Here is a 24632-nt window from a genome sequence, read left to right on the forward strand (position 1 = left end):
TGCCTCTCATTAAGGCTCCTATCTTGCACTCAGCAGTGAAGCTCAGAGGTGTCCCTTGTTAACCAAGTTATCAGGGTGATGAGCAAGCAGAAGGACTCCCCTCAGCTCCACTGTGGACCAGCTCTGCCAGGCCATAATGAAATAATTCACCGCAGGACCGTCTCCCATTGGGAGGTAAAGGGGTCTCTCTGCATCAATTAACATTTGGTGGACTCATGGAACAAGCCCAGTGAAGACTAATAGCCAGGCAAGTGTGAAATCACCTTGCCCCGTCCAGCAATGTGCATTGGTAAGTGAAAATGAGTTTTCAGAATTGGAAAAAGAGAACTGGCTCAGATGGAAGGGAGAGAGAACAGATTACCATGGATACTGAGGTAGCACCAGAAATCAATAATCTTAGGTGTTTTGAATGGGCTATTGTGCCATTGTTGGACCTTCTCAAATAATAAATTTGTCTTGCTCCACCCAGTCAACAGGATTTAATGACTTTGGCTTAACTACAAAAGCTGCTTTAAATGAGCAACCTAGTTTTGTGATGTGACATTATGCAAAAGAGAGCTGGATTGAGACTACATTTCTTCACCTGGTAGAAGTTGGGCCAGTAGGTGCTGATGGCCAGTTCTACCTGTCCCCAGGAGCGGGTAGCTGGACTTGACACATTCCAAACAGGCATCCCCATGGGACTGTTGTTTTCTTTGATATATACATTTAGATGACCTGGGTGGCTGTTGTCTCTGCCTCCTATATAGTAGTGGAAGGTAACACAGTGGGTGTCATTCTCCCTCAGCTGTGGTGTCAGCAGTAAGGCCTTCTGCCCTACAAAGCGCCCGGATGTGTTCATCATCATGAAGGCTGAACCTGCAACATGGACAAGAAGATTCATGAGTTGAGCAGGTTTTATTCAACAAGCAGTTCAAACACTGTCAGGTAAACTGATATCCGTAGTAAAAGATCCTGCAATACTCATAATCACAGTGTCCTATGTACAACTGCAACCTTAAAAAAAAAAAAATACAAAAATAATGGTTACATTTTATTACCAGGAAGTATTTAGCCACGGTAGCACTGTGGCTCTATGAAAGACAAGTCGACCAGTCTTCCACTTTCAGACTGACTGAAATATCTTAACTACTGAATGAATTGCCATGGAGTTTTGTACAGACATTCATGGTTCCCAGATGACATACCCTAATGACTTTAGTGATCCCTTAACTTTTAAACTAGGGCCATCGCCAGGTTCAATTTTTATTTGTTCAATACTTAGGTTTATGACCAAATACCTGCAAAACTAATGACATTCCCACCAACTTCAGCTGTATTTTGTCTTTGTTGTGCCTCAAAGAGTGTAGACTCTGTCTTGTTATTTTACACGCACACTAAAGGCAACACATGGTGATGTGTATGATAAGCATCAAAACACTTGCACAATGTTTTCTAAGTGAATGTGTAAGGACACACCACTGTACTATTTCTCTGTGTATGCATTGGGTGTGAAATGCCACATCACTGTTTGACACCCACATTGCATTTAATAAGCACTGATTTTCCAAACAAGAACCAAATCATTTTCTCTATTTTTTAACTCTGATGTTTTTAAAATTGACCATGAAGTGTATTGAGTTTTAAATAGTTAACAGTGTGGTAGAAGCAAATAAATTAATGCAATGTATCTTTAAAGTAAGATGCTAAAGACTAATGTGATACTCTAGCAACATAACCTGGATCTGATGGTGTTAGAGGCAGGCGGTTGTTAACAAACAAGAAAGAACTCCGAGAGAAAAGTCTGATTATTACTAGCAATCAAGTCCGGAGGTTTAACAGTAACTAAATAAAACGGTCTTATCTTATTAGAGTATGCAGAAAGCAGGTAAATGACTGTTCTGAGACCTTTGCTATTAGCGCTGAGAATTCAAGCATGTGACCCTTAATGAGAAAATGCTCTTATCTTGGGATTGATAGAAACTCTCTAATCATTATCTTAATCAAAATACAAAGACAAAAAAACGACTAATCGTAAAAATGTTGGGTGTTTGAGAGGAGTGTTTTTCCCCCTCAATGACAGAGAGGGGAAATGATGAGAAATCAATAAGTTAAAATCTATTTGCCAACCAAGCCCCATTTAGATTTTATCACTTTGGTTCAATATTAAAGGTTAATCTAATTCTCTCCCCTCTTGCCAATAAAACACAAGTGAGAATTATTATATTGGCACACTTTCAAGGAGATGCAGAACACATTCTATTTGTCATCATCATATTTAGCTTGGCTTGGTAATGAGATGGCACAAATCGTAAAAGCATTTGAGACACAGCCAAAAAGACTCGGTTTATGTCGAAACACATTTTCTTTTGGAAGTGTGGTAATGATTGCAAGGCACATTTTGCTTAGAGGTGAGACAAACAACCTGTTAGCAAAAAGCTCTGCTCTCCTGAACCACAGTGGATGTGAATCGTTGTCATTAAATTTAACATCTGGTACATCGCTCAGATTTGGTGTTAAAAAGGGTGAATAACGTCGACTAACTCAACAGGCTTGGTCCCCAAGTGTGTCAGCCAAACAGCCTGTCACAAAATCCTATTTGTTCCATCAATGACTCGAGCTTGCCCACTTGTCTTGTTGTGCTGCATTTGTAATGCTCACCAATTCCATCTGTCTCCAGCTTCAGATAACGAGTGGGGGTTCTGTCATGTTTACACAATGAAACAGGAGGAGAGGGAGTAGAGGAGGAGGAGGAGGAGAAGGAGGAGGAGCAGTGAGTTGTGATGACACCGAGTCAGCCTCCTCGGCTTTTGTTTGTCAGATGGTAGCAAGTTGTTTTTTAAAATGATCTGAACATGTTTTGGATCACATGAGCATCACATCCATTTAATTTCTATGATCACATCATACGAGGGGATGCATTTTAATATGAACTAAAAACTCCAGACATGTGAAACCATGAACTCAAAACAGAGAAACCATGTTATACTGCTGCTGAATATATGCATGTAAAGTGCACATTGTCCACATTTGATTGTGGATCACACAGACCACATGGGCGGCAAGTGCAATACAGATTATATGGGCCAGAAAGTGCGCCGTAGAATGATTTGACTGTTATTTTATGTAGGCATTTTAAAAACATTATTTCCATAATATATTCCTATAATTTATGAAATCCAAATGAATAAATACATAGTTTGGCGTGAAAGTGTATTGTTGACCTTGGAAACAGTAGTTTGACAAATAATTGTAACTTAAGGTCCACTTACTAGCTTTTTTCCCCAGAGCTTTCAACTACATCTCATGGTCTTTTTCAGTTGTCATGGAGATATCACAGTAAGTTGTCATCACGTGACCAAAGTGTGGAACTTCGGAACTACGAAACTACTTCCATGACAACTGAACAGTTCCAAAGTTCCATACATAGCTCACATGATGACAACTGAGATATCGCCATGACAACTGAGCAAACTCCATCTGCAGAGGAAGACTATGAGATGAGACTGGAAGCCCTGAAAAAAGGTAGTAATTGTTTTGGGGGGTTTTTTGGCAAACAAATACATAATTCAAATACATAAAACAAGTGAATAAATGGCTGTCCACGCCAAGAACAACAACTATAACGATAAATATGACAACAAAGATGTGAGCATACACACTGATGATGATGATGATAATATTCATTAAAACGGCGGCATCAAGCATATGCTGGGTGCTCCAGCTGATAATACATAATACACTACAGCAGCAGCATACATAATGTATGATGTTCCACAAACTAAAACAGAGTTTGGAAAAACTGCTTTTTTGTTACAGTGCTCCAACTTCATGGAATGAGTTACAAAATCAGCTAAAATTGCAGGTTTTTATTTCACATACTGAATTCAAGTCCTGCCTACATCAAATATATCAACATGAAAAAATGTGATTTTGCTGTTTTTATTTCTTATTTATTATTGCTGTCCTGTCTGTCTGTTTGTTGTATGTTAAAGTGTATTTTTATGTGCTGCCTTCTTGGCCAGGGCTCACTTGTAAAAGAGATTTTAATCTCAATGTGATTTTTTACCTGGTAAAATAAAGGTTTAAAAAAAAAAAAGCAGACATTGCAACCTAAGATTACAGGAATGACTGCAGTAATATCCTACATGTTCATGAATTGTAGTACATTTAATTAACCTAAAAATATAAGGTTATTGTGTACTGGCAGTCCGCGGGGACCTCCATATCGCCTTGCACAGAGCTTTAGAGAGCCTGGGATGAGAGCAGACTGGCGGGTATCAGATATGTCCAGAGCACCGGAACAAAAACACCGACACATTACGGACAATACAATAACATCCAAAACTGTTTGTGTGATATGAGAAATACTTTCAAAAAACTAATGCTTAAATATACAAAGATGGCCAAAATGCACCGACTGTACTATGGTTCATTCACACACAAGGTAACCTTCGTAAAATCAAGTCCTTTATAAATGTAATCTCTCGCCAATGTCATCTGCCGTGCCATGTTGTAAATTCAGATGGAATTTGATTGGCTGTCAAGTGTTCCTAGTGTTCACCAAATCGCCTTGAAAGTGATCCTAACGATATTGTTCGCCACTGTCGTCGTTATAGTTGTGGTGTGGACATCCACGTGAGTTAGAATGATTTTTAAAACTATATTTTTCTAGTTATCATATTAGTTATAGTTATTGGTGTGGACGGCCCTTAATTGTTTCAATGGTTTACGTGAGAATATTTTTTCAATCATGTGTGAATGACACTGGCCCTTTTGTGTGGTTTCACAGTAAGTTGTGGTTAGCTATTATGCATATACTGTAGATTGTACATCAAGACCACTCTGTTATGATTCACTATTGTGAACAGCACACTGTTGTTCTCCCAGAGCTTTTTAATGTATTATTCACTTTCAGTTTGTCTCTAATTCAAGTGTTGAGGCTAATTATTTTGAGGCTCTGCAGGAAGTTGTGTAAGGTACATGTAGAAGGGCAGGAGATGAGTCGACTTTGAGACACTTGTTTGTCCAACCTCAATCAAGTGCCTCTATATATGGGCTGCGAGGTCTCTTTAATAACATTCAGCCATCTGCTCAGGTGCCCAGAACAGTTTTGTTTTTTCCCTTTGAGGCATCAGCAACCCTTGGTGTGATATGAACCAGCACTAATAATCAGTTGATGAATTGTTCAGGTGTAGCTCATGTTACAAAGACAAAGATGCTGGCACCACTATGATTAAAACAGGCTGGTTACTTTTCATTTCAAAACAGCCAGGCTGTGACAGTGTTGCACAGGAGATTGATGCACAGCAGTGCTCTTTGTTGGTAATTATAGATGAAAATATAAGAACCCTCAAGCATTTACATTTTTTACTACTACGTTAATGAAATATTAATAATACAATAGGTACCCTTTGTAAGTAGTCACTTCTTGTTTAATACAGCTTAATGCAGTGGCTGTTAGTATTATAGTGCAATTACTTCATAGAAATAAACAAATATAAGAACATTTCTTCCTCACTACCAGACAAGCGGCAGAACTACTGTATATCAATGACACTGTCACCAACTTTCAGGTCCACAAATTGTCTTGATTTGGGTCAGCGAACCCGAAAACAAAATGGGGAAAAGTATTTCCTTTCCTCATTATTGACCGCCATAAAACACAAGAATACAGTATTTCAAATGGCAGTGCGGAGCCTTATCATGCTGCCATTGTCACTGTCTAACCAAAGTGAAGAAGATAACAGAAGAACACTGATTGTCATTCAGTTTCTATGCTCTAAGAGCATAATGACCACATACTCTGCAGGACCTGCTGCACCGTGTCAAGTTAATTAGCCAGCGAGACTATGAGCAAATTATAATGACACTGTAATAGTGATGCACACAGGTGTTTCTATTCCTCTCCTCTCTTCTTCGTCTATCTCTCGTGCCTCAACAATGGCGTGTTCAAGACCAATTAAAAATAGAGAGCTCTCTGCACACTCAAGGCCTGTCACTGCAACTCTGTAAAGGCCAGGGCTTGGCTATTGTCTAAGGTATTCAGAGGAACAGATTTATTATTATTCCAAAGTAGGCCAACTTCACCTTCCATTACAATTATGGCTGAACATGGAGAACATGGAGAGTGGTATAAAAAATGAATTAGTAAAAGATGAATGTTCCTGCTGCAGATGCTACATACATTCATGTTGCTGTTCATGTTCTTCAGAAATGAAGGGCAAACCGCAGAAAAAGCCAATGTGTGACTTTCATTAGCCTATACTAGAATATTTCAAACATAATGAATGAATTAATTAATTAATTAATGGCTGTTGCCCGCGAAACAATACGCCATACTTGAAAAGGTGTCACAAAAATGGATCCCATTTGGTTGTGGCCAAACAATCCCAATTTCAGTCAATATTTGTCATTCCTTGAATGGTATTTTTTGCTTATTGTGATTTCAATTCCTGGAGTATCTTCAATTGCTCCATGTCCCTAAAATCTGTACAACCTAAGCTAAAAGGTTTTGCAAGTCAATAAACCATAATAATTAACAAAAGTAATGAAATTGTGTCGTAACAAAATACAAAAATGTGTTTTCATCAAATTTAACTTTTTAAAGATTTCTAATTGTAGAAACATGAACAAAATATTTCTTAACCCTCCACACTGTGGTGTGCTGGGGGGGGGCAGCATATCCAAGAAGGACACCTCCAGACTGGATAAACTGATCAGGCGGGCCGGCTCTGTAGTCGGCATGAAGCTGGACTCTGGCAGAGAGGAGGACACTGGACAAACTGTTGGACATTACTGACAATGCCAGCCACCCCCTGCACACCGTCATCAGCAACCAGAGGAGCCTGTACAGTGGAAGGCTGCTCCTTCCCAAGTGTAGGACCAACAGACTCAAAAACTCCTTTGTCCCTCATGCCATCATATTCTATAACTCCTCACTCAGGGGGAGGAGGAAATAGGATAAAGAGGACAGAACAGAACAGAACAGGAAGGAAGGGAAGGAGTGGTAGCCACTCACTCATTCACTGTGCAATTACTTAATAATCTACTCACATACATACCTGGACACTAACTGCTCTTAACTGCTAATTTATGCTGATTTATTCACTGTATAATAAACACAATGCCATACACTGTTTACTTTTTGTTTACTTCCTATATTTAGCTAAAAGTTTATTGTTATTCTTATACTGTATTTTCTATACTGCATTTTTTTTTATACCTCTTTATTTTCTATACAAGCGTTTTGTAAGCTGCTGAAATCTGCTGCTGGAAATCCATTCCATATTGACATTTGACCCAGAGCCGTTCTAGCCTAGTTCTTGTTTTTGTCGTTCAACAGCAATTTACTAGTGAAGTAAGTTATTGTTATAGTTATTACATTATTATTAAATCATTTCATTTTGACCATATGGCCTTAGCAATAAACAAACCGTTCTTTAACGTTGCCGACTGTTGTTTAGTACCCTTCTTTTTTTTTTACTTTCTTAAAAAGTATCGGTTCAGGCACCGTTAATTATGTATGCGATTAATTTCGATTAATTAATCACAGAGAATGTAATTAGATTACATTTTTTAATCGATTGACAGCCCTAATTTCAACACGATGTATTACTTTCAAAATGATCATAGCACAAGTCACACCACCAGTTCTGGCTCAGAATTGGATACTTTGTTTTAGGGTTTTCTTGTATTTCCAACTATAATGACCTTATGATAAAAGCATTCATGATGTAACCATCAGTTTTTTGTAGGGCTGTCAAAATAACGCGTTATTTTTTCTTAAATTAATCGAAATTAACGCAGATTAATCCATTCCATATTGACGTTTGACCCGGAGCCGTTCTAGCCACCATTCGACTGTAAAATGAAGGAGGGAGACGAGAATGCGCTGCCTGGATCATCGATTGGAATATTTACTTGTAAAAATCTTCTTCCTGAATAGGGTTGGCTACCGAAATCTGGTGCCACTGATATGTCTGCGCTTCTCTCTGATGCTCTGAAACAGACGATACAGGCAACACAAACACCGCTGCACGGGACGCTAGTTAACACTATACTCGACAGCAGCTAACGTTAGCCTATGCTAAACGGTGTAAAGTTTGACTGTGTTTTACTGTAGAGGGTTCAACACCGGGATGTAACAATCTGCAGCTGCCGTTGTCGGAAAAACAACACAGACAGAGTGCGTTCAATGAAACTGGTAAACTACAGCCTCGTGGTGCATTCGAAGTTATTGTTAAATGTCCTTTTCCCATCTGGTGGTTGTTTTTGTCGTTCAACAGCAATTTACTAGTGAAATAAGTTATTGTTATAACATTATTATTAAATCATTTCATTTTGACCATATGGCTTTAGCAATAAACAAGCCGTTCTTTAATGTTGCTGACTGTTGTTTAGTACCCTTCTTTTTTTTTTTTACTTTCTTAAAAAGTATCGGTTCAGGCACCGTTAATTATGTATGTGATTAATTTCAATTAATTAATCACAGAGTATGTAATGAATTAGATTACATTTTTTAATCGATTGACAGCCCTAATATATATATATATATAAAAAAAAAACAATCTCCGCAGCCATTACGGGCAATACTCTGGCACCACTGTGAGTTACCTGCGGGTGTGGAGTTAGAAAGAAGTGAGCTTACCACACTTCTGTAGCCCACTCCTCATCTCTGCTACTTTATCAGCTACTAGCATAACACACCAAATCTTTGACTTGCATTGTGGGTAATGCACATTACCAGGTTAGGACAAGAAATAAAAATGAGTGGAACTATATCTCTGGTTCTGTTGCATCTGTTTTTATACTTTATTTTTTAACCTGCCCTTTGTGAGTCTGACAATTTTATATATCCACAACTTCACCACTATGCTGCTTAAAAAATAATGTGGTATTTTCTCTGAAACCAAAACTAACAAACTATGAAAAAACAAGTTTTCTACTAGGATAAATACTTCAAACAAGTGTACACCCCCAAATGTTCAGATTCAGTTGGACACTGAGCAATCAAAATAACAGCCTTAGTGGTTTAATGGTATGATGAGCCATACAGATATACTCCAGCGGAAGGCTTCCATCAGGTTAATCCTTTCACCTGTCAGCTCACTCGCACTGGCAGAGCAGTTGGGAGCTGGTCACAAGTTGTGGCAGTCCTGGTGACAAACTGGTAATCACTAAAGAACTAAATACTTTAATTTGATGGTTTTCTAGCACCTTATCATTCAACAACTGGTATTTATATCGAAGCAATGAGTCTTTTTTCTGAGCATAACTACTCTGACATTTTCCTGAGAAATCCACCAAAAAAGAATGACTATAATCCATTGGAAGACCAACAAAATGATACACAGTATGTATTCCTGCTTTATAAAACAATCAAACTCAATTTAGAAATGACAGCTTTTCAACACTGTGACAAAACCACATCCTACGTCGCTCATTTGCTGCAATACAGTCTCATGTGAGAGGGGAGTTCAAGTGAGTTCGGTTACGCTCCAAAATTTAAGGCACAATCAAACGTGTGAAATTAACATCAACGATTAGCCGCCTTCCGTTCACTTCCATGCTATGCTAGTGAAGGGGCGAATAAAACATTTACGTCCAGCGAAGTTCGTAGCCTCAACTAATAGCAAAGCAGTGTGTGTGGTAGACCGGCTATCCCAGCTGATTAAGCCAAGACAGAGAGAGACGTTGATTGTTGCTGTGTCTAACCTTGGCAGGCGATGGTCACTCGCCTGCATTCACGTACGTGTGACCATGCCCTTAATGGGTTCTTCCTTTGCCCATGCTACACCCTGTCACACAGTTTCATGAAAATCGAGCCAGTAGTTTTCTGTAATCCTGCAGAGACAGAGACAGACAGAGCCGAAAACATGACTTCCTTGGTGGAGGTAAATATGACTTTCGTTAAAGTCACTTGACTGTACAAATAAAACCAAAGAACTAAATAAATGCACTGCACAGTAGAGGGCTGGTTACAGGAGCAGAATAATTCATGATGGAGCAAAATACCCCAAGCTGGTTAAGTGGCTACATTTGTACTTTGTTTTTGTTTTTTTAATCTTTTCTTAAATAGGTAGGAAAGTCTTCTTAATGGGAATACAATCTGATATAATTTAGTCTACACAAATAGGGTACTGTCTAATCCTTATCATCAAAGTCTATAGGCTGAAGGTTTTAGATTAATTAGCAGTTGAGTGATGGTCTGAGCAGAAGATATAATTTGCAATAATGACTAGTGCTCATTATTTCTCCTTCAGGTCCTGAACTCTGTGAAAATCATTATGTGGGGGAAATCAGAATGAAGGGGAGCTCTTTAAACCCAAACCCTCCAGGTCTCATTTGCTAATAAAATTCACAGAGGTCACAGCCGCAGAAAAGCACGGCTGCCGCTTGGAAATGTCAATGAAGACAGGGCTATTCTCACTGTCTGCCACCAATCAAAAATGCTCTCGCTGTGAGGGTTAGGCTGTTAATGTGAACGGCCGCGGCCTCCACTCAATTTCCCAGAACTTTCCCTGTGTCCTTTGAAACATGAAAGGGGCCTGATAAAGTATCACTGAATAAGTTTGGGCTCTCCATATAAAAAGGACCTGCCAGGTTTCTTTGACGGTGTCAAGCAGATTCACCCAAAACCATCCATCATGCGGAACACATTTCAGCCCTGTCATTTTAGTCAGGTGGAACAACTGACCCTTATTATGTTCCAAGACAGCATCATTTCTTGCTGTGTGTCAATCAACAGCAATTCTTAATGGCTTAATATGTTATCTTAATATGCAGTACGCACTATTGGTGCTCCAATGCAATAATTGGGTTATATAATGGCCCATTTGCCTGATACAAACCCATTAAACAACAGAAAGTGTTCATGTGAGTCACCTAGCTGCATCATTAGCCTTAATTGTACATACCATGCAAACTAAAGATACAGTATGCAAATATGTCCTCCATCATGGCAGTACAGTGTGCTGTCATAATCCTGTTTGTAGTAATGGGTGCAATCCTGTTTGCTCAGACCAAGGTACGCTTCTTAACCCCACAAACATGTTAAATTGAAAATCGCAGTCTGTCATCCCCAGGAATTAATTCATGAATTGCTAAGATGTCGTAATTTGCTGTTCTGTTTCGTCCCCTAATCATATAATGGGCTTTCTCCTTAACCTCACAACCTTGCCAACACCGTGCAAGGTGTGATTTTCACACAAAGTTGCGAATGTCTCCAAAGCAATTAGCTTATTTTCAGAAGACAGGGGCCCTCCCTCCTCCAAAGCAAATCCCATCTTTTGCTGATGTGATTTAAATTCTGATTAAATTTATGATGTCCTTCAGTCAGTGGGTGTTCTCTCCTCTCATATTTTAAGTGGCTATCCTTCTCCTTCTCTTTCATTTGAACAGCACATACAATGCTGGTTGTCCAGGTAAGGCGGAGGGGCTTTGTCTATTCATTACCTCCTGATTGAAATGGTCAAAAAGGTGAACAGTTTGACTTTTAAAATGATCCGTCTTATCCACATGCAGCAGCCACACTGTAAGAAAGGCAGCCTGTTGGGTTCAAGAGTGAGCTGAATTTGCATGAAAGAAGGACCAGGACCCTATGATGACCGTTAGCCTATGAAGAACCTCATTCTGCCAATCCTTCACTATTGTCTAGGTGTCATTATCGACCAAGGACGTGCTATCAAAACAAAGACCCTGTGCAACAGTGAAACAAAAACATTCAATTTCTCTCCCACAACATATTTAGAGCAGGCATTAAGAATACAACAATAAGTCATTTAGCTGGCGCTGCTTTTGCTATTGTGCCGAGCATAATACAAAAACCTTAATTAATCTCAGTTAGAGGACTTTCTTTCTCCTCCTCTTGCCATTATTCCCGAGAACGAGTCCCAGGGGAGAGTCAGGGAGCAGCAGCCTAGTGCTGGCAACATCCATGACACCATCAGAGAGGAGGCAGCCTCTGCACCAGCTGGGGCTCACTAAAAACAGCTTCCGTTTTATTGGCATCTGGACACCCTGCGCAGCACTGCAAACTTCCTCTCCAAGTCAGCATCATGCATTCTTCTCTGAGACTAGTGCACCACGTTGGGGAACGTATAACAGAGAGTTAGGGTGGAAACTCAGAAATCTGTAGTTTTGATACATACTTCTTTGATTCAAGTGTGGTAATTTTCTCTTCAAATAATATGCAATCCAAGCCAACATCGGACTCTGACAGAAGTGCATCCAGCTCCATTCTCCAAGGCTGAATGAGTGTTGTCTTGGCTCAAATGGTTTTATTATCATTGTCCAGGACCAATGAGGCTTGTTGGTAACAACAGGACTGACAGTGACAGTTCTGCCGGGGGTTTCTCCAGTTGGCTCGGGAGAGGGAACTCACTGGGGAGTGCCCAAGCAGACATGCAGAGCCTCAAAACTGGGCTGAGCCACCCTAAAGGAGCCGAAGCATGCAATCAGGGCTGTGCGGAGGGATAAACAAGACTACTCTCCATCCAGACATAGTAATTAGGCAGGGAGCGGATTGTCGTAAACAACCAAGAGTTTCAGGCACTGCTGGTCTCTTCTTCCTGTGACCAGAGGGCTTGTTTTCCTTGTTGCGTTTCATTTCGCTTTTCCATTTAGCTACTCTTAAATTTACATGTTGGGATGGAATCCAGTTTGGTCTTTGGTTGCCATATTAGCTTTGCATGAAGGAAAGTCCTCAGTGGGCTACATCAAATTCTGCCCAAGGCATCTCATGAGTGTGTTCTCTACAAGTACCACAATGACACAGGCCCTTAATTCAGCAGGTTCCTATTGATTTCAGAAGCCTTTGATACATCGTTTTGCAAGCAGAAAATAGAGTGCACCTTACAAGTCTGAATGTTTTAACTTTTAATAAAAAAATATACATCATATTAATGCATACTAAATTTGTCTTCTTTTTTTTTTTTGTCATATTGAAAACTTGAGTGACAGTTACGGATCTAATTGCAAATACTTGCGTTTAAACCCAACAGACATCATTGCTGGATAATTCTGCGAAACTCCTGATTACATTTAAGGACATCTTGTTTTACATCCAGTGCCAATTCTGGCTTTCTACAATATCTGTGCATGGCACCTATGATATGGTTATGGTTGAGTAAGATTGTAGCCATGGCAATAAACTATGGTTGAGGTATGATTTTAGACAACTAGAGCAGTTTAGGGAAAGATTGTGGTTACGGTTAATAATTGCAGGTCAGTGACAGAACACCAACGCTGAAAAAATCTCTACACCCTTACTTTCCACCTCACTACATTAAGGGGGAACTACTTCACGCATTGCACTGAACATTGGCACTGGATGAAAATCATAAGGTGCAGAATTGTCCAAAATGCCAAGGGATATTACATGGGTTTACATGAAAGCTAGATGTTTAAACCTCTGGAGGTTATTGGATTTGCTCTGAAAACTCAGCCAAATTTGAAACATCATTTAAATAATACATTCACAATGACATTAAGAACACTCCTATTTGGACAGATACTGTCTACAACCAATTTCAAAAGTGTTTGAGGTAGTGATGCCTTCTGTTCGGAACAATCTGTTCTGTGAGTATGATAATGTCCTTAAGTACAGGTTGAAAGTGAGACAGCAATCAGAGGTGAGATAGCTTTCCCACTGGTGTGGCTTTCACCTAAATGCATTTCTACCCATCAACCCCCTCTCCAGCAGCCCTAAAACAATTTCAGCCGTCAAGTACATTACATTTCACATCCCTTTCAATGCGGTCAAAGAGGAGAGATTACAATTTTGCACGGCAGGTTGAGTGCTCACACTGAGAAATGGAGAAAGAGCTGCAACCTGTTAATTACTCACGATTCAAGATGCACAGGTAGAAAACAAGCCTGTCTGAAGAGTACTCAGACTAGGAAGCACAATCAGGGACACCACTTAACCAGACATGGGATTTTAATCAGATATGTTAAATTTAGACTGTGCGCGAGGTGTTAATTTGTAGGTCAAGGCTTTTCCAGATTTCGCAGTAACCTTTGCCCAGCCTCCATGTGTCCAGACATTAATCAATTGCAATAGAAAAAGCAGACACTTCCCCCTCCATGGAAAGTAATTTCTCTGGGGCGGTTCAACACACTTCATTCTGATGTATACACAAACTGGTCTGAGGACTGGCTGCTTAAAATTAGTGAGGGCCTGCTAATTAATTCCCTCTCTGTCACTGGGGGGGCCCAGTGCAATCTATCTGGGATGCAGCCTTTGTGAGATTAGGCGTCAGATAGGGGAGGAAAACAATATCCATTAGTTTGCAAGACTACCTTTGTTATAACACCAAAAAACGCATTCCATTAGTATGATTCTTTAGGTGCCTTCTGCTCGGTGGCGGGTGATATCTCTGCATTTCAAATCAAATGAAAAGCGATCAATGGAACATTAAAGAGACAAATTGTGTGCGACAGACAGAAAATGCTGGGAGAGCATTTTAATGAATTAGAAATTGTGGCTGATGAAAAGACTTCTTTAATTAAAATGGATCTGGGTATTTTGATATCAAATGTTGCTTTTGTCTTAGTTAATGTGACCCAAAAAACCTGTGTAGTGTTGTAGTTACTTAGGTGGGAAGAAGTTGCATGATCTCATATTGATAATACTGAAGAAGAAACTAGTACTGGAACTTTAGAGAAGAATGTGTTGTAATTTTGTTGTCTTCTCTTTTAAGTTTTTGCTTACAAGACCAAATATTAGTGCATGTCCATATAAGCTGTAATTAATATTTATTAATCACTAAAATGAGGTTATTTACATGCAGCCTTATAGTATATTCCAATTATAGACAGACGTATATCCTACATCAGAAAAAAGTAGCATGTAAACACCTAAATCATCAGACTGAATCGGCCAGTCGGAGACAAATCTGATTTCAGTGGAAATAACATGACTGATGAAGATTTGTCATGCAAATGCTCTGTCAAATTAGTTGCATGTTTGGATTATGTATAATAGTTGTGAGTATTGCTTGCCCACTCGACCCAAGTAATATTACTTTGTTAAAGGATACTCTTAATCATGGGCGGATGTCATGTAATAAAATGGAGTAGTAGCATATTGTGATTGTCTTTCTAAATGTGTTGTATGATGGGGTCAAAATGTTAAAATCTGATGTTTTGTCTTCAAATACCTTTTCAAACAAGTGGGTTCCTTCTATTCCAAAAATAATATTCCTTAATGTAAAAAAATAAGATTTGCTCTGCGCAGAATACTGCTTCTTACACAATACAGACAGTGTCAAATGTGCAGACTACTGCAATGATATGGTGTTCACTGCATGGGGACGGAATCATCATTTCTCCACTTCACGAGCCAGTGTCATCGTCCTTACCTGGGGGCATCCATGGATCTGATGAAGGCTTCTCTCTGGTATTGGCCTGCTCCCACTCAAGGTCATCGTCTCTGCCTTGGCTGTACCCGCATGCTGCCAGCGGCTTCTCAAAGTTACAATCGCCTGTGACAAAAGGAAGAAATTTATATGGTTATACAGTTTTCCATTAATTTGCTGTTCAGATGAATGAATATATAAATTAAATTATTTATTTTTCCACAGCAGTATTCATAATGCAATATTCCAGACAATGAGATGCATTTAAGTGAGACAGAGTGAAGGATTACTGTAGTAGGCGAGGCACAACATACATTACCATCATTAGCAACACGGCAGTCCAATTTCACAATGACAAGTATGAAGTGTCCAAACTCCATCATCGTTAGGCATTATGTTCCAAAACTGCAGCACCATCAGGGATACATTGATTTATTTTCTTTGCCGGCCACAGAACCGTTCTGTTAGAGCCACTCTAATCCTTTTTACAAGCTGCTTGCAAAATGACAGCAAGCAACCATTAGGGCCAGGCTTCAACTAGGTTTGGCGTGTGATCGATTAATACAAATACTCCTTTATTCCTCACACCTTAAAGGCCACACAGAGAATGTAAGAGTTGAGCTCCCCCCAAAGTGCTTTTCAATCCACTCATAAATCTACAAAAAAGGCATGTCAGAACAATATGTGGCTGGAAAGGAGTTCATACTGAGTAAAGAAATGTGAAACATGAAAAATAAAGTGTTTTTTTTTTTTTTTTTTTTTTAAAACACAGTGGGAGGTTGTTTTCAGAGCAGGCAGGTGACTTAGAGAAGTATTGGACAAATTGATATTATGCTGCGTCAGATACATGATTACATTGGTTCTTTGTTGATAACAGATGTGTTGTTTATTATCCTGCTTCTTACCAGAATCCAAATGTTGAATCTGAAAATGTTTGCTTGTGCATTGCTAATAAGTTTCTAAATACAGATGACATACAAATTATATTTGCCTCTGGGAATGTCCTTTGAGCCAGAATCCATGCCAGGCCAAAACCAATATCTCATCTCTTACAAGCTGCCTCTGACATTCTGCTGCATAAAGGCTACGAGCTGGGGTTTTTGTTTTCCCATTTATCTCTCTAGTGACATTTACAGTACACGTGCAAATGAGTGGCCAAACGAAGAGAACACAGGATAATTAATATCCAGCTCCATAGGGCAGCTGCTAATGATATATTTGCTGCTTTGTCTGTTTTTTGAGGGGGTGGATATGGAAAAAGGGAGTGAGTGCCAAAGTACCACAGGTAAAAGGTTGAGGGATTGATGAGAGCTTGACCAGAAATGTCCTCCTACAGCCAACACATCACCAAAGCAACTTGTTAGTATGAGAAGCTAGTCAACTGTGCCTGTTTGTTAGCTAGGTTTCCTGCTGAGAGAAGCTAACAAGTGACAGTGAACAAAACCAAAAAACAAAGAGAGAGATATTATTCTCAAGAGATGGCACATTAAACCAGAATCAAAGACTTACTTGCGAGCAGTTTGAGTTGACGTATCTCTTCTCTGTCTAGTGGTCAAAAACTGCTTAATTTAGCTTAAACCGAATTGTCAAACCTCAACAGTGAACTTTCTATTGAACTGTCTTAACCAGCGTGTGTGTGTGTGTGTGTGTGTGTGTGTGTGTGTGTGTGTGTGTGTGTGTGTGTGTGTGTTGCTCTCAGATAGCTAGCTATAATAAAACAAATAAAAAACATGTTAAGCTAATTAGCAAACAGGTCTTTGTAACAGTAGAAACAGCATAGGTGTAAGTAATTAAACTAACGATGGCTACTTTGACAAGTCAAAATGTCTGAATTATGAGTACTTTTACTTTTGATACTTGTGTATTTTGATGCTAACAGTTATCCTTTAAATTTTGAATGCATGGCTTTTACTTGTATCAGAGTATTTCTACACTGTGGTATTCGTACTTTCTTATGTTTCCCTCCATATACATTAGTTTTTTTCCTCTGGGCTATTATGTTAAGCTCATTAGCATTTCTAAACAGCTGTTCGATGCAGTTGTATAATTGAGTATGAGTTAGTTCATTATTCTGTGGAGGCAGTTAAGCAAAAGATCCACCTATAGCAGCATAGTACAAAGCCTGTATAACCTGTAATGTTGATTAAATGTGAAGCAGCAGTAACAGGTGGCCGAAAACTTATTCCCAATATTATCTTGAGAATCTGGGTGAGGAAATCTGAATAAGAAACCCTCATGAATCTCCATCAACATGCCTTTAAGCAAGGCTCTTAACCCTCAACGTTTCATTTGGAGCCGTTCTGTGGCCAACACTGGGAAACTTGTGGTTGTCCTCCACCTACATCCACTGACAGTGTGAAACTGAAGGCAGTGCCGAAAAAGCGCATGTTCTTCATACTTTCTCTCTTCATAAATAAAAATGTTTGTGTTGCCAAGGAGAACATTAACATGAGTCTTTGTCTGCAGCGTCACAGGGACTGGCTCTGTTCCATCAATATTTTGACTTAATAGTTCCAAGATCCTTTGCCCCGTGCCGCCCACCTTCCTTTTTACATGACAGAGCTCAAACAAACCCAAAGAGGTGGCTTTTATCGATGTTTGATATTCAAATCGATGGCATTGGCGAGGAGCGAAATGCATTCTGAGTCACTAGGTGATGGGAGTGGAGGGAGAATTTCTAACACTGAGGGCAAAAAAAAAAAACCCTTCAAAAAGAATATGCAATAAGTAGAGCCCAGTCCTTGTTTAATTATTTTTTAAATGTCAACTCAGTCTTTAATAATAAATCAGGGAAATGAGTGGGTTGAGGTTTCAGTTCGAAACTTCATCCCCTTCAAATACATCATTAACAGATCTGTTCTATTAATGATTCTCTTGTTGCTCAGTTATGCATACAGTAGGAGGTTAGCAAAATATACTGCTTATATTACCAATATGTTATTCCACTGCTCACCTTCAGTTCAACCTAATCTAACTTGTTTAGCAGTATATCATGCCAGAAGTTGTTACAATGACAAATAAACACTTCACTTTAAAAAGAGTAATTATAAATCCAATTCTAAAAGAGAATGTACTGTAGTGATTATAAACCAAATTATACTGTATAGTCTCTTGGTAACAATGTTTTCTTGATTCTCGATGGATCTGGTATTGGAAAACAGTGGGTGGAACAAACCCTTACCACTTTTTCCATTGACGACACTGAAGTACAATCCACATTCATTGCTTTTATAACTGTTTTGACCATTAAGACAGGGTAACACGATTAATCAATTTGCATTGCATTAATTGTGACATATAGCTGGTATCAGACTTCAGTATTGGGAAGTTCTCCAATAATGCCTGCAACTTGTTATTGATATGTTCTGAGGTACACATTAAAGCATCTTGTTCTACAGAAATCACATGGCGCCACAAGCTTTCCTAAATGTGTGACTTCACCATTGTGAGTGCCATAAATCAAAAAGAAAATCTATCTGCGATCACATGTTGCATGCCATCAATGCAAACTGCTGCTTCTGAGTCAAGAGATTGTACACATGCATGCAGATCAATCAATAGCATCATAATAGTCCTCTCTGTGGGAGGTTTATATCGCTGCCAGTGTGTGGCACAACCCCCATATAATCAGCCTCGACAGCTGCTGAAATAGATATCCCAACGAGAGGCTGCCAACTCTCTGAAGGAGATTTAACTTTCAATAAAAGCCTCTATGAGGTGTGGGTAGTCTGGACTACGGATGAATGTGCTCCACCCTGTCAACATTCCCCTTTCAAGAGAAGCAGGCAGCTTGGAGCTAAAAAGGTGGCCCTAGATATGTCATGAAACAATTTATTCCTGAGCGAGAACACACAATAGTCTTTATATTCTCACGCAGAGTGCATTTCAAAGAAATCTATCCATCTTTTCCTGAACTGAGCCAGAGGCCAGAATCAATACCTCAACCCCTCAATACTGGAGCCAATTTCTCCTAAAGATTTTCAAGTCAGACTTAAAAGGCCTTTTGTTATTGCACCTGTAACAAAAGTAAACTTTAAGCATTAAAAGCTGCGTGTGTGTGTCAAAGTTTGGTACTGTAGTGGAGTGCTATTCACACACAGTCCTCTCTTTCTGAATGCCAATAAATGAGTTTGGGAAGGGGTGGAAAATGTATTGAATGGAAAATAAACGTTTTTGGACATGTTCAGAGCAAGGTTATAATAGTTTTGAATTTTCAATTTGTTTTGATTACCATCTCCTTTTTTCGGATCGATATTATAGCTAAAAAATGAATGAAATGAATGAATGAATGAATGAATGAATGAATGAATTTACATTTATTTTGATTTTATTTTGATTAGTTTTTTTAACCAGGCAATATCATTTGTTTAGTTTTAGTTTTTTTTACTGCTTATTTCTGTTTTGGTTTACTATAATAACCCTGGTTCAGAGTAGAGCTCATTGGTGAGGTTGTAACTGACATTGCTCTGCAAGATTACATTTGTGTATTGCTTTTAATTTTGTAGATTCTTGCTTTCCTAATTGGAAATTAAATGACTTTGGAAATTACTAATTGGTTTGTTTGGGGACTTTATTACTCAGGTTCAAAGCAAAATATACAATTCAGGGATGCTGATCAGATGCCAACGGTTGTTTCTGGTCCTTGACTTTGTGTAATTTTGTTCAACATTTTTAAAAAGGAATAATTTGAGACACTTTGGGAAATGTTTAACTGCCGCGACATAAATGAGAAAATCGATACCTCTCATATCAAGCTAGTTTGCTTAGCTTAGAGTAACAACTAAAAATGGTGAGCAAACAGCTAGCCTGGCTCCGTCCGGACGCAACAAAATCAATCTACCAGCAGCTCTAAAGTTTACTAATTAATATGTTATATCTTGTTTATTTAATTCGTAAAAAATGTAAGTGCAAAAATGACAAGTTGTGGTTTTACAGGGTGTTATGTACCGGACTATTTCTTGGCCTGACGCAGTTACTTCCCGGAGTCTTGTTATCACCATGAGGTTGCCAGGCAACCCACAGAGACTACGGATAGTCACTCATTTGTCTCTCAGCATGACAAGCGAATAAGGGCATTACCAAAATGTTGAACCATTCCTTAAAGGTTTTTTTTGTTGTTGTGGATTTTGCTTTTGTTTGACAGGACATAATGCAAAGAAAGAAGACTGCAAAGTTTCTAGGCAGAACACGAACTTAAGACAGAACATGGTTGGCACCTGAAGCCACAAGTGCACCTGTAGGCTACAATAATTACTAGCTACTACATAATTATTGGTTATTTTCTACCCAGTAATTTTGAGACAGTTGCATAAGCTGTATTACAAAGCAAGCAAATGAACAACAGTACAATTAGTGTGGTGTGTGCTGTAGCTTGTATGGTATCAGATAGAATATCCTCCTAGTGAGGAAACCGAGCCCTTTTCCAGCCAATGCTTCAGTCCCAGTGGCAGATATCATTGCTGCAAGATCTCCTTAGCCCCTTTGCCAATTCTGCAATTACCAGCCTTCCAACCTGCTCTGCCTGGCTAGGAAATCGCAGGTCTGCTCTTTGCCCCAATCTGCCTCAATGTCTGCACTTGTTTTAACAAACATCTTGCCTGCTGGCGTCCCTGCAGACTGAAACCACAAGGCAATCTTGGGTAATTTAAAACCAATGTCGACTATCTCCCTCCAACACCGCCAGTTTAGAGCTTCAGAATCCTGCAGCTAAGCCCCTTATGGACTGATAGGTCTTTTCACTCTGGCCCTATTTCACTTATCTATTGGCAGCTCCTGCCAAGTCCTATCTCTGAACTGAATTGCATGTATATATACACTATCTGTTGGGGGACTTTGAACTGAGGGAAGGGATTTAGACAATCAATCTCAATATCATTATCAATCACTTGCTGTTCACCACATTGATTCGAGGGAAAATAACGAAGTTGGAGTGGAGATTTTCACTGATAATCTGCCTGGCTGAGCCCTGCACTTGTCAGCAATGTTTTGCAAAACAAAACCGACAAATCGCATCTAGTGTGACGGAACAAAATCAGGGCAAAAAGGCAACATCGCATTTGTAAGTTAAAATGGTGGAATATTTCTGATGTATGAAGCTATGAAGATTTTGATTTGAAAAATATTGTGCACAAATTCATTTTTTTTTGTTGAAAACCCTCTGGCACTATGTGCAGCTCAAAACCATCTCGTTATAGAAACCTCTTTGCCTTTCCAGGGCTTTTTTTGTCTTGTCGACCAAATATCAACTTGACGAATGCGCTTTACATCAGGAGTACGACATATTTCCTGATCAAATCAACCCTTGTGCATGGTTAGATGTGCATCGAAGATGACAGGCAGACTTCTCCTTAGATATGCTAAATTTTGACAGATGAATTTCAAGCTTCAAGCTGTGTGTGCCAGCGCAGGGCTTGACGTTCTCTTACACTGCACCTGTCAAGAACTTTCAGTAAATGACTACAAATCCATCCCCTTTCTGTATCACCTGCCAGGCACCAATTAAGATAAATATGGAATCTAACTCAGAGACATGGAAGATCCTTGTCATTTTTCTCTAAGCAATAAAAATGAGGACTTTGGGTCTGACTGCAGAAGTATCCTGTGGTGATAACACCAAACATTATGCTAATATTTCTCTTAGCAGAGGTCCATTTTGAATCCCAGATTGCCAGAATTGTTCAGGGATGGTACAGTAAGGTCAAATAATGTAGTCAGAGGCTTATTTACACTAAAAAGCAGTAGAGATCCAAATGTTGAAAATCAGATTAAACCAATTTCTGAAGACTGAGGGAAAACCACCTGCTGTGCTCAGTGTTTAGTTTGAAGAGAGGTGGCTCAGGCGCATTCTGACTCTGACTTGACAGCAACAAGGCTGGTTAACAATGGCTTCTCCTCCTATTGTTCCCAGCATCCTCATTCTGGTCTCTATCCACAAAGAGAGCTACAGCCTGTCTCAGTGCCTCTACCCTCCAGAGAGAGAGAAAATACGGCTGTTTCCTATTCAGCCTAATGCCTGTTGATACACTGAAGGTTGGAGCGAAATAGGCTTGTTTAACATGCCCCCAGAAATGGTTTGGTGACTGAGCAAGAAAGGCGCTCTATTAAAATCCCTGTTTATTTGTTGCACAAGTTTAAAAAAAATGCACCAAGGAGAAGATGCATTTTGATCAGCGAGGTGAGGAAAAGCGGAGAAAAATGCTTAGAATTTGCTCGTCTAAATCAAAAAACAAAACATCCTGCTGTGTCTGAATGTCTTGCTTTTGTTGATGCGCATCCTGTGCTGCAGAATCAACTCGTGAAGATGGTTTAAAGTGGAATTAACCCTCTGCAATGATTCAAAAAACACAGTACTAGCTCAATACTAAAAGACAGGGGTGTGAAAAAAAATTTATTCACATTCGAAACGTGATTCAAGCTCTACCGATTCAAAATCGATTCATAGAATTCCAAAAATCGATTCATTTTTTTTTTTTTTTTTTTATTGTATGTCTACTGCAATCACATGGGAAAAGTAACTTAATTTACATACTGTGAATCTTTGTTTTTTTTTTTGTTTTTTTTTTAAATCGAGAATCGTTTTTGAATCGAATCTTGAGCCTGAAAATCGATATTGAATCGTGACATTTTCCTAATTGTGCACCACTACTAAAAGACTTCCTCAGCGTGGTTTCACATTTGATCCAGGTGTGATGGGCCTCTGGCCTGAGCTTCAATCAATGAAAGACAATATAAGAGAGAAGAAAACTCCCTAGTTTCCGATGGAAAATAGATCCACACCTGGATAGGGAGCCTTCAGCAAGAGAAAATGGAATGAGAGCCCAGCCTGTGCTCAATGCTAAAACCCCACTGGCTCACTCCAATAGAAAAACAACATCCCCATCCCACAGTGGATGACCCTTCAGACTGAACCCCTTCAATCCTACCAAAAACCTGCTAAGTCAGCAAACCTTTGAATTCTGCCTGAGTGTAACAAAGAAGGGATGAAATGCTAAGGTCAGTATCAGTAACTTTACCCCCCCCCCCCCCCCCTTCTCCCAGAGTTTCTCAGTCTAATTTGTCAAACATGCAAGTAACAATGCCAGAAATGAGCCCAAAGGGAGGTTTCCCCCAGAGGAGAGAATAATTATGTTTGATCATGGAATAAACAAGAACATTACCATGCTTTGTTGGTTTTCCAGAACTGAAACAAATGCTTGTTTTTATGTGTGGAGGAGGGAATAATTCAAGGTTGAATGTCAAAGAATTAAGAAATCACTAAAGCTAATTAGAAAATGTAAAAGAATAGAAGAAAGGTTGAATCAATCCCTCTTGAGAAGGAGAGAAAATCTAGGCCACGAGGCAAAGCTTGCGCGTTCAGGAAGAATTATCAGCTTGATGAAATATAATTACTTTGCTTTTGTGTCATGACATATCGTCAATCACATATGCAGTGTGTTTAGTCCCCCGCCACACACAGCCTCGTCGAGCTTGGAAAGTCTGACCAACACTTGTGCAGATGGTGCACAGGTGGAAGGTGGATTCCAGGCCAGGTGAAAGGTTACCGTGTGGATCTGAACGTTGCCTTGACAGGTGTGGCTGAAGAGATTTCAATCCTAGTGGATTGAAGTGCCGTCTTAGGATCTTCACCTGCACACTTCAAAACACATTCAGACCCTTTGTTTCTCTGCTGAAGCCCAATAAATCAGCTAGCTGAAAGAAAAACCCCGTGGCCAGGTTTAATCCTCCTGGGTCGGGGAGAGCCAACATGGAAGGCATGAGGCATACAAGCCCCTCTTTTCAAATTTACTGCGTGGGCCGAGCTCTTGTTGTGCTTGGCAGCAGGAGCGTCTGCAGACTGGTCAGTGTAAATCTCAAAACAAGTGGGAGGAATCTCTGAGTCTTAATGTGATTAACTACAGCCCCAGTCCTTATAGCCATGACATTTTAAGACAATGTAGATAATTATACTAATAAAGATCACCAACAGCATTATCCATGACATTTCTCCTGTTAAAAGTAGCTAACAATATCACCCACATGATTTGGTCTCTGTGGCATAACGACATTTATGCAACTGGCATTATAGTCCATTTCCACGGTGTCAAAATTATGTCCAGAATCACAGTTGATTGGCCATCAGTCTGTTTCTAATTAGGGATGCACTGATCCAATTGGTACTACAGTCGGACAAGCCAAAAGCTATAATCAAATTAGGTGCCATCTTGAAGAATGATTTTAAATCTTCTATGCTACACTTAATTCCTGCCACGTGCCATTGTTTTGTCACTATTGTAAATTTTGGTTTGTCCATAC

The 24632-nt window shown here is 39.4% G+C and overlaps 1 protein-coding gene across 15 annotated transcripts in view; it reads right to left on the reverse strand.

Annotated features, from left to right (window-relative positions):
- LOC116045857 (receptor-type tyrosine-protein phosphatase mu) overlaps positions 1 to 24632 on the reverse strand; it is a 157913-nt gene that overhangs the window by 102973 nt on the left and 30308 nt on the right. For all 15 annotated transcript variants that reach the window (XM_031293787.2, XM_031293799.2, XM_031293798.2 and 12 more), the window contains exons 2-3: positions 15345 to 15467; positions 584 to 858 (exon numbers count right to left, since the gene is read on the reverse strand). In XM_031293787.2, the coding sequence (XP_031149647.1) occupies positions 584 to 858; positions 15345 to 15467 (398 nt within the window). The remainder of the gene's footprint in view (positions 1 to 583; positions 859 to 15344; positions 15468 to 24632) is intronic.

The sequence above is a fragment of the Sander lucioperca genome, chromosome 9, assembly GCF_008315115.2.
Source record: "Sander lucioperca isolate FBNREF2018 chromosome 9, SLUC_FBN_1.2, whole genome shotgun sequence".
Lineage (NCBI taxonomy): Eukaryota > Metazoa > Chordata > Actinopteri > Perciformes > Percidae > Sander > Sander lucioperca.